The following is a 15,358-nucleotide window of genomic DNA, read 5'->3' on the forward strand; positions in this document are numbered from 1 at the left end:
CTTTAAGCAGCCTCCCACACTCACGATGAGTCTCCCTCTTTTGGTCATCTCCAGAAATGCCCTCACAATTATACTCTAGGTACTTACTAATCCAATCAAACTGACAATTAAGGTTAACCATCTCTAAGTTTAAAAAGCCTGATATTGCACAAATTAAAAAATACATATATAAATGAAAATTTCTGCAAGAGCTCCGAAGTCCACAATAATATTCAAAAGGGAAATATAAATGTTATGTTGTAGAACAGGTACACAAACGTTTCCATAATTAATATACAGCCAATGAGGCAAGACTATGCTTACTGTGTTTAAATAAGTTCAGCACAGTAAATTAGGCACTAGATTATGTAATGTATATCCTACAGAAGCCAGGACATACTGAATAAAGTTTTATTTATCGTTAAGTGGCCCTACAGCCCAAGGGAAGACATGAGAATAAGTACGGATATGATTTTAAGAGTAATTACACTTTTAGCAATAGCAATGTAAGTGTTTCTAGTACTTATTCACACATTTGTATCACCAAAGTAACTTTTTCTGTCTTTAAGGTCTTGAAACCTTCTTGCCTATTAGAAATAAACTTTGATTTTTGCTTTGTTGAGACATGATGTCACTATGCAGTCTTGGCTAGTCAGGAACTTGCAATGTAGACCAGGCTGGCCTCAACTCAGAGTCTGGCCTGCCTTGGCCTCAGGAAGCTGGGATTAAAGGCATGCACTACCATGCAAAGCTAGACATGAATTCATTTACTTATTTATAATTTGCAGTGTTGAGGATTAAACCCAAGGTCTTGGGCATACTAACTAAGCTCTCTACCTCTGAGCTTCCTGCCCTTAGACTTGTAAAATGTTGCCTGAATCTATCTTTAAATGCTTAAGGAAATCTGATTGATTAAACATGTAATTTTATAAGAAAGTGTTTAGAATGGTTTCCTTGCTAGAATTATAGGTATAATTTGTTAGGTATTTGAAATACTTAAACATGAAATATAATTTAAAATTATAAGGACAAGCAGGTTCATAAATATCACATATAATGTCTAGGAAAGTTATTATTTTATAAGCTAAAGATTAATAAAAGTACAAATTAGTTAAAAGTTTAGCAAAAACCTAGATTCAAACAGAGGCACACATCACTGAGACGCAGTATGGTATGAAATTCATACCTCTATTAAAATTCAAGATGTTAGTTTCAAGATGTTGGCATAGATTACAGCCTTCTTTACAAATTAAAAATCTGAAGTGTCGGGGGACTGGGACTATAATTTAGAGGTAGAGATCTTGATCCCTAGCAAACAAAGAGATGGAATCCTCTCAGATACTTAAGCGTAATTTCAGCTATCACATTATCTGTAGAAATATCAAAGTCTTTTAAGCATAAAAATAAAATTTAAGTTTTTAAAGATAAAGAAATCTCTTTATTTCTTATGAAAAGAATTAACAGCAAATGTAGATTAAATAAATATGTGTATATGCTATCTTTTTGAATATATCTTTCATTGGGACTCTGAAGCACTCATACCATCCAGAAAGAGGATACATTTTTATATTACTCTTTTTTTTTTCTTTTCTTTTTTTCGGAGCTGGGCTCTACCACTGAGCTAAATCCCCAGCCCTTTTATATTACTCTTATTCAAAGACCAGGGTAACTGTCACAAAGGAAGCATGGAATTGAATGGAGACTTTTCCATTCACAAACACATTTAAAGTTATCAATACAGAAACTCTTACTGTTGCTTCAAAGCTAACTTTATGAATATAAGTTCTTACAGTAGAAGTCAGGTGACATCCCAGAAAATTTCAAAGACTTGATATTTAAGTTCAAAGAAGAGATTTAATGTCTTCTTTACTACAAATATATCTATGACCTGTGGCAGAGTTGTCTGCTAAAGTCTTTGTACAAGGCATAGGGATATTAGCACCAGTAAACAAACAGAAGCATCTAGTGTGTGTGTGTGTGTGTGTGTGTGTGTGTGTGTGTGTGTGTGTGTATGTGTGTGTGCATGCACATGCATTAACTTTAAGAATGGCAGTTTCACACTTTTACCTATGAAGCTGAAATTAACAAAGCAGGATGGGTCAGGCCATTTCTCATTAGTTACAACTAATCAACATATATATATATGTGTGTGTGTGTGTGTGTGTGTGTGTGTACTGGATTAAGAATAATATAGATTAAGTAAATTGAAGGGATATAAATGTTGACTTGCTAGAAGAGATTCCACTGCATTGTAACATTTCCCATTGCTATGACAACTACAGTGTATATACAATAATAAGTGAAAATATGCTTTGTGATGAAAAAGGAGAAACTAAACCAGGCATACCCAGGCATAAAGCTCGCTCTCACAGTTTCTAGCGGTGTGACCCAGGGACATGTACAAGGATGCAGATATTACGCTCTGTAACAGGAATGAGTTACAAGTTGTTCTACTAATGTCGAAGAGGAAATAGATACGTAAAATATCAAGATCACATAAAAAGATACATTAAGATCTATAAAGAAATAGTGTTGAATTAAAAATCAGGACTGAATGAGCAACAATAAAGTAACAGTAAACTATGCTGCACTCTTCAGTAGGCACACATAAAGAAAGAGTCATAAACAATGGTTTGGAAGAGCACACATTAGAAATTTAGGCATATAAATATATAATAAAAAGGAGGGCCTAAAACTGAGGAAATGCCAGTTAGGGCAGGGTCCCCAGAATATTACTGATATCATTCTAGGCACTTGCATTAAACGAGTCAAAATATTCACTGAATAAATGGAAGATACCTTTATAACCCAATCTGTAGCTCCCCTCCTTAAATGTTATCTGTCTGTCTGTCTGTCTTTCTTTCTTTCTTTCTTTCTTTCTTTCTTTCTTTCTTTCTTTCTTTCTTTCTTTCTTTTGTAAGATAAAGACCAGAAATAGAGTTGCCTGTTTCCCTCCTCTATCATTTTTGGTTAATAACTTTGCAATTAAAATGGCTTTTATGTTTCCTTAAATTTCAAAAGACGAGTTTCAAAGCACAACCTATAACATTGTAAGCCACGTCAAAACCCAATGTAAGATAAATGCAGTAGGCCATGCTAATCATTAAAGCACAGTAATATAAAAATTGAAAAGTGCATGATACATTTTGAGTAATGTTTCATGAAACATTTCTATCCTTATATATATTGTTTGGTGGGCCTTGATATAAAACCTGTTTCTTATGGGGGGGGGTTCTCATTCATGAGTTTGAAATGTCACCGATCTATAGAAATTTGAAATTGTTACTAAATGGTAATATAAGAGAATTGAAAATTGAGTGGTACTGGAGTTTCAAGTGTTAAGGGCAATATTATAATTACTTCCCAAATGGATAGACCTGGCACTAAATAAACTTAAGAAAACACTGTACTAGCTCTAAAGTAATTTTCTTGAAATTGAAGAATTTCGTAGTAGACCAAAAAAAAAATCACCAAATTATGAGATAGATTGCAGAATATGAAGAAATAAATGTATCTTAACCATAAACAAAAAGTCATTTTAGGACCACTGAGATCATTGGGTCATTAATTGTCACCAAGCCTGCCAGCCAGAGTTTGATTCCTTGGATGTACAGGATGGAACAGGAGAACTAACTCCTCCAGGTTTTCCCAACCTCTGCAAATACTAATGTATCCCCTGATTAAATTTATTAAAGAAAAAAAAAGCAATGGTTACAATAACAGAAGTTCTTATTAATGATTTGCTCAGAATCAGTACATCTTACTAACCGGCACGTAACATCTTACTGAAGTGTATGTTTAATTTTATGCAGAAGTAGGTTGGTTGAGATAGAAAAGCTTAAATAGCTTCAGTGATCCACCTGGGGGGAGGAGAGGGCATAGGCCTGCATTTATAAGTCTGGTGCTAAGATGGTGGGTCTTTAAGGATTTGCTGGCCAGCCAGTCTACTTCGTGAGTTCCAGGCCAAATAAGATCATTTCTCAAAAGAAATGGTGAATGGCACCTGAAATTGTCCTGTGGCTTATCTAATTTGTTTCCAGGGTCCAACGGCAGAACCTGAAGAGAATAGATTTGTCTCAAACTTTGCCTACAGTAGTCTCCTCATCAGGCTGGATAGAGTTGGCAATGTGCTTATAAGCCAGATATAAGAGAAGCTGAATTAGGAGGATCATCTGAGCTCTGGAGCTAGGGACCATCGGCCTCTGAAAAAGGGGAGAGAGAATAGGATGGGGGCCAGAGGGAGGTATAGCCACTCTTACCAGACTAGGTACTCCAGATGTCTTGTTCACCTTTACATCCACGGTGTCTAAAAAAAAAAGACCTACAACAACTAGGTAAACATTTAACGAATGTTTATCCCACCAAGAGGTCTAGAGACTTAAGGCTCAGCCCAGATTCTTGATCTTTGCTTCCAATGTAAACAGAACAAAACCGTCATGTTTCCAGCGTATTTTGATAACTTTCCTCTCTCCACATGAGAGTTGGCCCACTGCCCAATGTATGTCAAAATTCTAGTGTTTATATTAAGAATTTCTACAGGGCAAGAGTGGCCATACGCACATAAACTTAATTTCCGGGAAAACTTATCTGACAACCTCCCCCCCCACCCCATCACACACACCAATTGCTACTATTCAGCTGACATTCGGGAATAGGCAAGAAAAATTGTAGTTCTATAGGATCGTTAAGAATATCTTACAACACATCGGTAAAGGGTAAACATCAAATGACGGTTCGTGAGACCATAGCAACCCTCTGGTGGGTTTCTGTCAAAGCTACCTGGAAGTTACTTGGATAAAGATAGCAGTGCTTTCACAATACGCCAGAAAGAATACACAAATCACCTGCCATTAAAATGTCATTTTGTACGTTTGTGGTAGTCGATATGTACATAAGTGGGCCCCAGATTAGGTATAGAAAAATATCGGCCCAAACACCTGATTTTCAGGAATTTGTGGCTTCGTCCACGACCTTAGTCAGTACCCTCTTCGGACTCTGGGATGTAGCAGTCAAAAAGACAGTTCCTCAGACCTGTGGGTTCGGGTTCAAGTGCCCGGAGAGGGGCAGCAGTGAGCTCGGACCCCGACTCCACGCCTCCTTTCGCGTCCTGGGGGCCGGGCTACCGTTTTTTTGTTTTTGTTTTTGTTTTTGTTTTTTTGTAGCGGTTACCACGTCCCCCTCCGGGCAGGCGAGGCCGAGGTGGCGGCGGCGTCTAGGGCTGAGGACAGTCTGTGTCCTCCCGTAGAGGTTTGGCGGTACCCACCCTGGGTGCTCGCCTCCGTCGGGCACCGAACCGGGGAAACGGACCCCGAACGCAGAGGAGGGCGTCTCGCCCGCTGGAGACCGACCGGATGCGGAAGCCCGTGAGCCGCTCACCTGGGAACTGTGGCCGCTACCGACTCTCGCGCCGCGCCGAGCGTTCGGGTTCTCGTTCGCTCTGCGCACGCGCAGCCACACCACATTTCTCCCTCCCACGCGTTGGAAGCTAGCGGAGACTCGCGCACACGTGAGCGCGGGCGGAAGCTCCTGGGGAGAGACTCAGCGGAAGGGGAAAGGCGGGGCGATCGCGGAACGGAGTCTCTGCCGAAGATGGTCCTGGCAGCGCTCCTGTCGTCCATAGTTCCAAGAGACCCCGTCACAGTGATGAGGCCTGCACTGTAGGGGCGACAGCTTCTCGGCAGGGCCTCGAGAAGACTTGGGGGCTCGTGGAAAGGAGACCGCCAGGGCCTCCCTGCTGTCCAGGGCATCACCTGCTCGTACAGCCACGACGCTGCGGTAGGTTTAGACATCTGGGATGGTTTCCTACAAAGATGCTGTAATCTTGTAATTCTGTAACAAGACGACAATAATAAAAATGAAGGGCGACTGTGTGTTCGTTCGATTTTATTTCAGCAAAACGCTGTTCACATAAACCAGTCCTGGTGGCGGATGTCTTTAATCTCAGCACTTAGGAGTAGAGGGAGAGGGATCTCTGTGTTCAAGGTCAGCCTGTTCTACATAGTAACTTCCAGGCTAGCCAGGGCTGTATCGTGAGGTGTGTGTCAAAGGGGAAAAAAAAGTTCCAATTCAAGCATAGTTAATGTGCATCAGGGGCAGGTAACCTATGAAGGATGGCCCTTATGATGATGGAGATCCACTTTAAGCAAACTAAAAAATGATCTCTACAGACTGTTAAGTGCCCTAATTTCTTGTTGACACATCAAAGGGTCAGGAATGCCACCACACTCCTGATCTCTATCCTCTAATCACCAGAGTACACGGATATAGTACTTTATATGGCACGGGATTTAGCTGATGCAATTAAATTTACATTATCCAGGAGCTCACTGTGTAATCAATCACTAGGGCCCTTATAAAAGGGAGAGGCAAAAGCTTCCAAGTCAGTTAGTTGTAGGAGCTGTAACACAAAATGGTTGAGTGATGGGTGGAAGAGTCAATGAGCCAAAGAGTGCATGCAGCTCTGGAGAGCTGAAAAGAGGGAAGAAATAGATTCTATCCAGAAAGAACTCAAATCCACCTTGAATTTAGATTTCTGACCTCCACAACTCCCTAATCCAAATAAATGAGTTGCTTTCTACATCTAACTTTGTGGGCGTTTGTTACAGCCATGGTAAGTTCTCACCACTTACATAAAAGTACAAAGCAAGCAAGCACGGACTTAATTAACATTGTAGCCCAGGGTCTACCACTCACTGTACTGTTTTGTCAGAGCCATGACAGAATATCTAACACAATGAGGAAAGATGTATTTGACTCACATTTTTAGAGGGTTCAGTCCTTCATGGCACTACAGAGCAGCAGTTCATGTAATTGTAAGGTTGGAGAATCTGGCCTACATGAAGAGGCCAGGCCAACCTCTATAGCGATACCTCTAGTGACCTTCTTCCACCTAGGCCCCACCTCCTGCCTTTCACTGCCTGCTAATAATGCCAGCATATTATGAATCCATCAAGGATCACCCCATTGATGAGATCAGAGCCCACATGATGTCTCTGGAAATGCCCTCACGGACACACCCAGAGGTGAGCTTCATTATGTGTCTAGGTGTTTCTAATCAAATGTGTGGGTATGATCACAACCACAGCTATCAGACTTAAGAAAGAACTCTTATTTGGAACAGTATTTTTTTTTTTTGGTTTTGATTATTAACAATTTTCCATTTTGTTGGGTCAAAGAAAGTATTTCACTTAATTTTAACTAATGAAAATATTTTGTCACTGATTCCCAGGGTAGATATAAAGTATTTGAGTAGACATTTCTCCAAAGAAGATACAAATAGCCAGCAGCTCAAGAAAACACTGAGTATTATGGTTTGAATGAAAATGGCCTCTAAATGCCTGTATATTTGAATACTTCGTCCCCAGTTGGTGGAACTGTTTGGGAAGGATTAGGAGGTGTGGCCTTGTTTGGAGGAGGTGTATCACTGGCTCATATGTTTCAGTACTTGGTCTCTAGCTGGTGGAACTGTTTGGGAAGATTAGGAGGTGTGGCCTTGTTTGGAGGAGGTGTATCACTGGCTCATATGTTTCAGTACTTGGTCTCTAGCTAGTGGAACTGTTTGGGAAGGATTAGGAGGTGTGGCCTTGTTTGGAGGAGGTGTATCACTGGCTCATATGTTTCAGTACTTGGTCTCTAGCTGGTGGAACTGTTTGGGAAGATTAGGAGGTGTGGCCTTGTTGGAGGCATGACACTAGCTTTGGAAAAGGTCTCAAAAGACTTGTACCTCTCTGCCTTCTGCTTTTGGATTAAGACAGGAGTTGTTATCTGTTCCTGTTGCCATGCCTTTGCTCTGCCATCATGGACTCTGAAACTGGGAATCCAACTAAATGCTTTACTTCATACGGTGCCTTGGTTGTGGTGCTTTGTCACAGCATAAACAAAGTCACTAAGACACCACTCATTAAGGAAATGCACATCAAAATCAGTGAAGGCCTGTGAGATGATCATTTCTGGTAGGTAAATGTGCTTGCCAGATGACTAGAATTAGATCCCAGAACACAAAAAGACATCCAGGGCCAGGGAGACAGCTCAACTGGTACAAAGTACTTCCAAGTCAAACCTGACAACCTCAATTTCTAGATTTCATGGTGGAAGGAAAGAACTGGCTCCTTAAAGGTACCCTATAACCTCACAACTTTTCTGTGACATATCTGTGCTTACAAAGTTGCCCTAGAACCACAACTTCACTGGTACCCCTGTATCCACACATCAAGAGTACAAAGATCAAACAATGCGGTATGCTTTAGCCCCACTATTTTAGAAATACTCTTGCAAAAACTAGAAATAGACAACAAGATCAAGATGGACAAGACTCAAAGAAATTGGGAGTCTTTTACACAGTTGATATGTAAAACAGCAGGATAGGAAATTCTATGCTAAATATAATTATATGAACTAACAATCCCATTTCAGAATATATGCCCAAAAAAATTCAGAGCAGTGTCTGGGACATTTGTACATCCAGATTCATAACATTATTCTTCATAATACTCAAACTATAGAAACAACCCAAGTCTATAAACAGAAAATGTTAATACAAACACTTGCATACATGCAGTGGAATTTTACACAGCCACAAAAAGGAAGGAAATCCTGATGCATGCTATGACATGAAGTTTAAGAGAGGATGCTAAATGAAATAAGCTAGTCAGAAAAGACAAAGACATGATTCCATTTCTAAGAGGCTGAGGATAGTGTAATTCATGGACACAAATCAGAGTGAGTGTGAGGCGGTTCTGGGGAGGAGGGGGTGGTGAGTTGTTTGACGGCAGAGTTTTTGTACAGCTGCCTGGTAGAGAAAGTGTCAGACATGGATAGTTACAATATGAATGTATTTACTGCTACACTGTGAAGATGGTTACCATGGTAAAATTTCTGCTTTGTGTATTTTACAATAAAAGCAATTGATTTTTAATAACGATTCTCTTGGAGACTGAATTTTTTTTTTTTTAAATCTTGGTTCATTATGTGTCCTTCAGGCATTACAACAAATCCTATAGTGTATCTTCTCTCTCACAGTTCTGGAGAAAGGAAAGTCAGAGTTCAAGGTGCCAGTAGATAAGGCACCTTGATTCCTGGTTCAGAGATGGCTTCTCTGTGTCCTCTCACTTGGTTTGAGAGTCATGGCAAGTAGGTGTCTTGTCTTTGTAACAATTATTTTTCAAACGTTATTTTTAATGATGGTTTTTAAAACGCTTTAACCTCCTTTTAGCCCACCACCCACAAGAGGTAGTGGAGAAGAAAGAATGTGGGGAAGTGGACCTGTTAAAAGGTTCTGTGGAACAAATCCCGTCTGTGTTGTCTGGAAATCAGCAGTTCAGATCACAGGTTAGTTAGCAGCAGCAACAGCAGCAGCTCGATTTACTTGCAAACACCTCACAGAAATACCAGGTCAGCAACAGTGGTGTCATTACTTAGCAGAGAGAGAGCCAGGCCTCAGCCTAGGCATGTCAGCAGGAGGGACCAGCAGGAACACCAAGAGAAGTTTTGGGCTATGCCTCAGCAGAGTGAAGATCAGCGAAGATGTGAGACCCACAAGCATTGCACAGCTAGTTCTAAGCAAGCTAAACTCAGCCTCTGTCACTGTCCGTCGAGTCCTATTCATACCCTCCAGACATCACCCGTCCTCCACTGGTCTTTTGTCAGCATGTGTCTTTTTTTTTTTTTTTTTTTTTTTTTTTTTGGTTCTTTTTTTCGGAGCTGGGGACCGAACCCAGGGCCTTGCGCTTCCTAGGTAAGCGCTCTACCACTGAGCTAAATCCCCAGCCCCATCAGCATGTGTCTTAACACATATATCTGTCTCAGCTGACACCAGTCTGCCAATCAGCTTGAGTCAGTGGAAGCAGCAAGAAACTATAGCACACTGCCAGAAGTTTGGTTTTTTTTTTTTTTTTTTTTTTTGGTGTGTTTCTCTCTTTATGGAGTTCCGACAAATGCAGCTCAACTACGCACCGTAAGGCAGCCCAATACATGAGTGCTGTTTAGCAAAGAATCCTTCATCACGTGTCCTTTCACGTACTTGCTTTAGCAGAACATCCTCTCTCCTGTGTGCGTTTTGGTGAAACATTCCTTCATGTGTTTGCGTTAGCAAAACACCTTCCAACACAACTAACTTTCTCCCAAGAATCCTGAAGTTTCTACTTAATGTCTTCTCTTTCTTGAGGCAGGGTTTCATAGAGCTCAGGTTATCTTCAAACTCACTATAGCTGAGGATGGCCTTGAACTCCCGATCTTCCTCCTCTCTTTTAATTCTAGGATTTCAGGCTTGCCCCACCACACCTGTCTCATAGCCCCTTAGATTTTTTTTAACTTTGTTTTTATTTTATGTGTGTGAGTATCTTGCCTGTGTACAGTGCCCAAGGAAGCCAGAAGAAGGTGTTGGATGCCCTGGAACTTGAGTTACAGATGCCAGGTGGTATGGGGAATCTCACCCTGGTCCTCTGGAAGAGCAGCCAGAACTCTTAATGGATGAGCCATCTCCATATTCTTTCAGCTAATTCCCTTCCTGTAGCCACACCTTCCAATAGCTAATCATGGGCTTTAGCACAGGTATTTGGAAGGAGACTTAAAACATTCGGACCATGGTGATCGATTTTTCTCTGTCCTCAAAAACTATAGTGAAGTAGCGTGTAGAACATTCAAAAGTTTAATCCATATGCATTTTGGGGTCATATTATCAAATAGTCTCTAATGTTGGATATTAAAGGCCAGTTTAGTTTACAATTATTAGTATAATTTAGTGAAAATATTAGTGTATTAGTGAGAATTAAATTATATGGCTAGGATAGATTTCAGAACTGGCAAACATAAATATCACTTGTTTGTGTCTTCTGATGTCATCCTCAATAGGAGGGGACAGATGATAAGGATTATAGATTCCCCAGGGGGCAGAAATGGGAACTAATATATTTTTAGTAACAAGTCACTAGACTCTACCGACCTGGGTGGTCCACCAAAAATTCATTAATGTATTTATTTAGCCAAATTGTGGTAGGTCATTGAAAGAGTAAACAGATGGTTATACTTACTAGTAAACACCCATCATGTAGGGGGCAGGGGTGGTGGTGGTGGGGTTGCTCAGTGGTTAGAGCATTTGTCACTCTTCCAGAAGACCTAAATTTGGTTCCCAGAGCCCACATCTGGTAGTTTATAATGCCTATAACTCCAGCTCTCCATGGGATCCAATTTCTCTTCCAGCCTCTTAGGGCACTTACCCTGCCTCAACACACATATACAAAAACATAAGCATTAAAAGCTGGCCACCTCTCCACTGGAGACCCAGGCTGGAAGAGCAGAACTTGCAACTGAGCCTAGCCTGTACCCCACTTCTCTGACTCATACCCCACATTCCTTATGTGGAGGTAGTTTATTATGAAAGATGATTGACGTCATATTCTCTGGATTTCAGTTTTAGGGTAGATCTTTGGTAATTATTTGTCCTGGTACAAGCTGATAGAGCTTTCGGTAATTTAAAATATTTCTTTTTAAAGATTAATGACTTTGGATAAGTTTTCTCCCCTTTTTATTTAAAATAGATTCTTTTTTCCCGTAATATATCCTGATTGTGGTGTTCCTTCCCTCTATCCCTCCCAGTTCTTCCCCACATTCCCTCCCATCCAGGTCTCCCAGTTGAAAAGAGCAGTCGGTCTTCTAAGAGACAATAATAAAAGCCAACAAAATCAAAGATAATAAGACGAAAACTATCACACCAAAGTTGGATAAGACAAACCAAGAAAAGGAAGAGAGCCCAAGAGAAGGCACAGGAATCAAAGATTCACTCATTGGCTTCCTCAGGAATCTCATCAAAACACTAAAATAGAAGCCATGATATATGTGCAGAGGACCTGGTACAGGCCCTCACGCAGGCCCTGTGCGTCTCTGAGTTCATATGAACCTTGCCCATGTTGATTTAGAGGGCCTCGCTTTCTTGGAGTCCTCCATCCAGTCTGCTCTTTCTTTCTGCCTCCTCTTCTGAGGGAGTTCCCTGGGTTCTTAGAGGAGGGATTTGATGGGGACATCCCATTCAGGCTGACTGTTCCGAAATCTCTCTCACTCTCTGACTTTGCATATGTTCTCAATATGAATAGTTTTACTTACAAATATGGAATGCCACTCACTATAGTTTACATATGTTCTAAAATTGCACTTAGAGGTTCACTGTCCTGTAAACATTTCTAACACATTCTTAGACAAAGATCAGTGATGCCCACTTGCTTTGTTTGACATTTAAAAATGGTCATTTCCTCCTGATCTTCATTGGGAGTTCGACCAGAAGTCATTCCCATTTAGATTTCTACAAGATGATGAAGAGTGCCTTATGCCTCTATTAGAACTGGTCAGAATTCACTAACAATAAAAATATATAGGTAAGATATTACTTTTTAAAAAAAATTAAGACAGTACACTGTAGCTTGTCTTCAGACACACCAGAAGAGGGCATTGGATCTCTTTACATATGGTTGTGAGCCACCATGTGGTTGCTGCAAATTGAACTCAAGACCTCTGGAAGAGCAGCCAGTGCTCTTAACCGCTGAGCCATCTATCTCTTCAGCACCCAAAACATTATTTTTTATTTTCTCCTTCAGCCCTTAAGGCTGATAGTCCATGGGGTTAGAGAGATGATTCAGCAGTTCAGAGCACTTATTGCTTTTCCAGGAGACCAAGGCTTGGTGCCCAGCTCCTACACTGGGTGGCTTAAGTTCGCAGAGACTAGATGCTCTCCTCTGAACTCTGGCCTGGTGCATAGATACCCTGGTGCACACCTACACTCAGGTCCATACACATACACATACACATACACATACACATACACATACACATACACATACACATACACATACACATACAATGTATATAATAAACCTTTTCTAAGGAACTGTTAGGACTTCACAGTGACTACCGGAAGGGACTCTTTGACTCAGATTTAAGTGACTCGGATTAAGATGAGGCACTGATTTTGTTCCTCATTTTCTTCAATGCCTTCTGAGGTCAGCTCTTCCTTTGGGTTCACGCATGCCAGTGATCCTCCTGTGCTATACACAGTAGAGGCTTAACTCTACTTATGAAGTAAACAAGAAGCACCAGGCTGGCCTGGCAGTAAGTGTGTGCTCTGAGGCAGTTTTCAGACAGTGGGTTTGCGCAGGCTCCAGCCCTGCATTACTCTTGGGAACCATGCTTACTACGGCAGGGTCATGGTCTTCAGTTACAGAGTTGGCATGCAGCAGATGTTAGGCCAGTTTCCCCTTCTAATTATACTCACTCCTCCCATGCCAGGGAAACAAGCGTGCTTCTGTTCTCACAGAGCAACACAACTGGACATTCTCTAGCATGGCACACTGGTCTTAGACTCAGGGGTTTATAAAAGCCTGGTTTTGCTCCTTTGTAACGTGAGGTGATAAAGTCACTGAGTTCTTCAGAAAGGCTGAGCTACAGAGGTGACTGCAGAAACTGAAGGGAGTCTCATGTGTAGAGACAGACGCCAAAGCCTAGTTCTAGTGTCTGCTAGCTTTGCGAGCGAGTCAAGTACCTCTGGTGCCTCGATTTCCCCATTTGTCATCAGGCTCGACAGTATCTGTTGGGGTGGAGATGAAATGTCCAGAGCTTTTCCCTGTAGTCACATTTGGTATGAGAGGTTCATTATCTTTATATGTTTTCTTAGCCCGTAGAAAAGAATGAAATGTTCCTCGAATGCCAATTAATATTAAAAGCAACAAGCTTGGGGCTGGAGAGGTAGCTCAGTGGTTTAGAGCACTTGGTGATCTTACAAGGGGAGTCAGGTTCAGTTTCCAGCATCCACATGGTTGCTCCTATTTCCGGTTCTGGGGATTCCATGTTCTTTTCTTGCTGTGAGCACCACATGCACATGGTACACAAGCGAACACATGCAAGCAAAGCACTCGCATAAAATAAAATTAAAAAAAATCTTTCAAAAAAACTTTAGAGGGGTTGGGGATTTAGCTCAGTGGTAGAGCGCTTGCCTAGCAAGCGCAAGGCCCTGGGTTTGGTCCCCAGTTCCGAAAAAAAAATTTTTTAGAAACATACTTGTCTTTAAATAGTTATAAAAACAATTCACATAAACACTACATTCTATTAGAATTAAATGTTAGGGATGACTTTTAAATCTATGACTTGGTCTTCCACTTGGAGGAATTTGTTATGATGACCTGGAAGGAAAACACGGGTGGACTGTTTATGTACACCCGTGTCTTCTCTTGAATAATAACCTTTTGTGTTATACTTCATTTTAAGCAGGCAAGTACTTTACTTCATGACTGTTTTCTTTTCCCTTTTTTGATGAAATGGCAAATACTTATTATGGATGAAACAATCCCTTTACAGAAAAAAAAACAAAAATAGTATAGCTGTAATATATAACACTATATATAACACTGCATTTTAAGGCTTATTTTACTCATCTGCCACCTGGGGCACTATCAGTCAACATACTAGAGACGCTGCAAATATTAGGCTGCACACCTTTGATTCCAGTACTCTGAAAGCAGAGGCAAGCAGATCTCTGAGGGAGTCCAGACTAGCCTGGTCCACATAGTGAGTTTCAGGATAGCCAGGTTTACACAGAGAGACCCTGTCACAAAACAAAATAGTACAAGTTAAAGAATTTGGAATTGTTCATTAAAGTGTCATGGGGAGAGGTCCTAGGCTCCTTATCTATCAAGTTCCCCTTCTTTTCTTATTTCATTCCTTTTTGTCCTCTCTACTCTGTCTCCCTTCCCAGTGTCTTCAGAAATTCTTATTTTCCACCATTCCTCTAAGACAGTCAACACCCCGTATGGTCTTTGGCAGCCCTGTTATAGTATTGAGGAGCATTTGGACATTTTCTTCTCAGCAAACATCGTCTGTAGACTACCGGCTGCGACTAAGATAGGAGAGGGAAATATGTTCTCTCAAAATTATTTGAACCAGTTTCTTTTGCGTGGGTAACAGCTTTTGTACCGAGTAGTTGTTGGCAACAAAAACACAAAATCGGAGCCAAATCGATTATGGCAGCTGTGTACACTCTCTGGCACCAGGAAGACACTCTGGGAGTCTTTCCATAAGTAAGCGGGAACCACAGGCTTCACTTAACTCCTTCAGTTTTGTCTTAGTCCCTATCCTTGGGCGGTGGGGTCGGTTGTAAGAAAGAAGTAAAATTGAGGATCAGGGACAGTATCAGGTTAATCAGAGAGTTAGAGGACAAGGGCCGGTGTCTGGTACCGGGATGTAGGCAAGGCGAGGAGCGAGCGGGGAAAATAAGGGAGCACCTGAGCCGAGCAGTACTCAAGCTTCTGACACCTGCAGCAAAATTTTCCACGAACAGACGCGGTCCCCGGGGGGCGGGGGTGGAGGCTCGGGAAGTAGCGGGGTCTACTGCGATTGGTCG

General features: G+C 41.3%; 2 protein-coding genes and 1 long non-coding RNA gene across 14 annotated transcripts in view; 2 read left to right on the forward strand and 1 right to left on the reverse strand.

The window, feature by feature from the left end:
- Window positions 1-15,358, forward strand: part of Erich1 (glutamate-rich 1) — a gene marked incomplete at its 5' end in the record, with an annotated part of 52,793,804 nt that overhangs the window by 23,354,691 nt on the left and 29,423,755 nt on the right.
- The window catches only part of Cfap97 (cilia and flagella associated protein 97), a 49,091-nt gene that overhangs the window by 32,956 nt on the left and 777 nt on the right, over window positions 1-15,358 (reverse strand). For 2 of the 13 annotated variants that reach the window (NM_001014001.2, NM_001436805.1), the window contains 1 exon segment: window positions 5,243-5,409. Coding sequence is in view for 5 of the 11 variants with exons in the window: in NM_001436814.1 (NP_001423743.1) it covers window positions 5,356-5,808; window positions 14,455-14,525 (524 nt within the window). In the remaining 6 variants the exon portion in view is untranslated. 13 annotated transcript variants of the gene reach the window in all.
- Window positions 5,537-8,560, forward strand: LOC148000564 (uncharacterized). The gene is made up of 2 exons (XR_015640375.1): window positions 5,537-5,754; window positions 6,873-8,560. It is a non-coding gene; the product is annotated as an uncharacterized LOC148000564 (long non-coding RNA).

The sequence above is a fragment of the Rattus norvegicus genome, chromosome 16 (assembly GCF_021556685.1).
Source record: "Rattus norvegicus strain SHRSP/BbbUtx chromosome 16, alternate assembly SHRSP_T2T, whole genome shotgun sequence".
In the NCBI taxonomy this organism is placed as follows: Eukaryota; Metazoa; Chordata; class Mammalia; order Rodentia; family Muridae; genus Rattus; species Rattus norvegicus.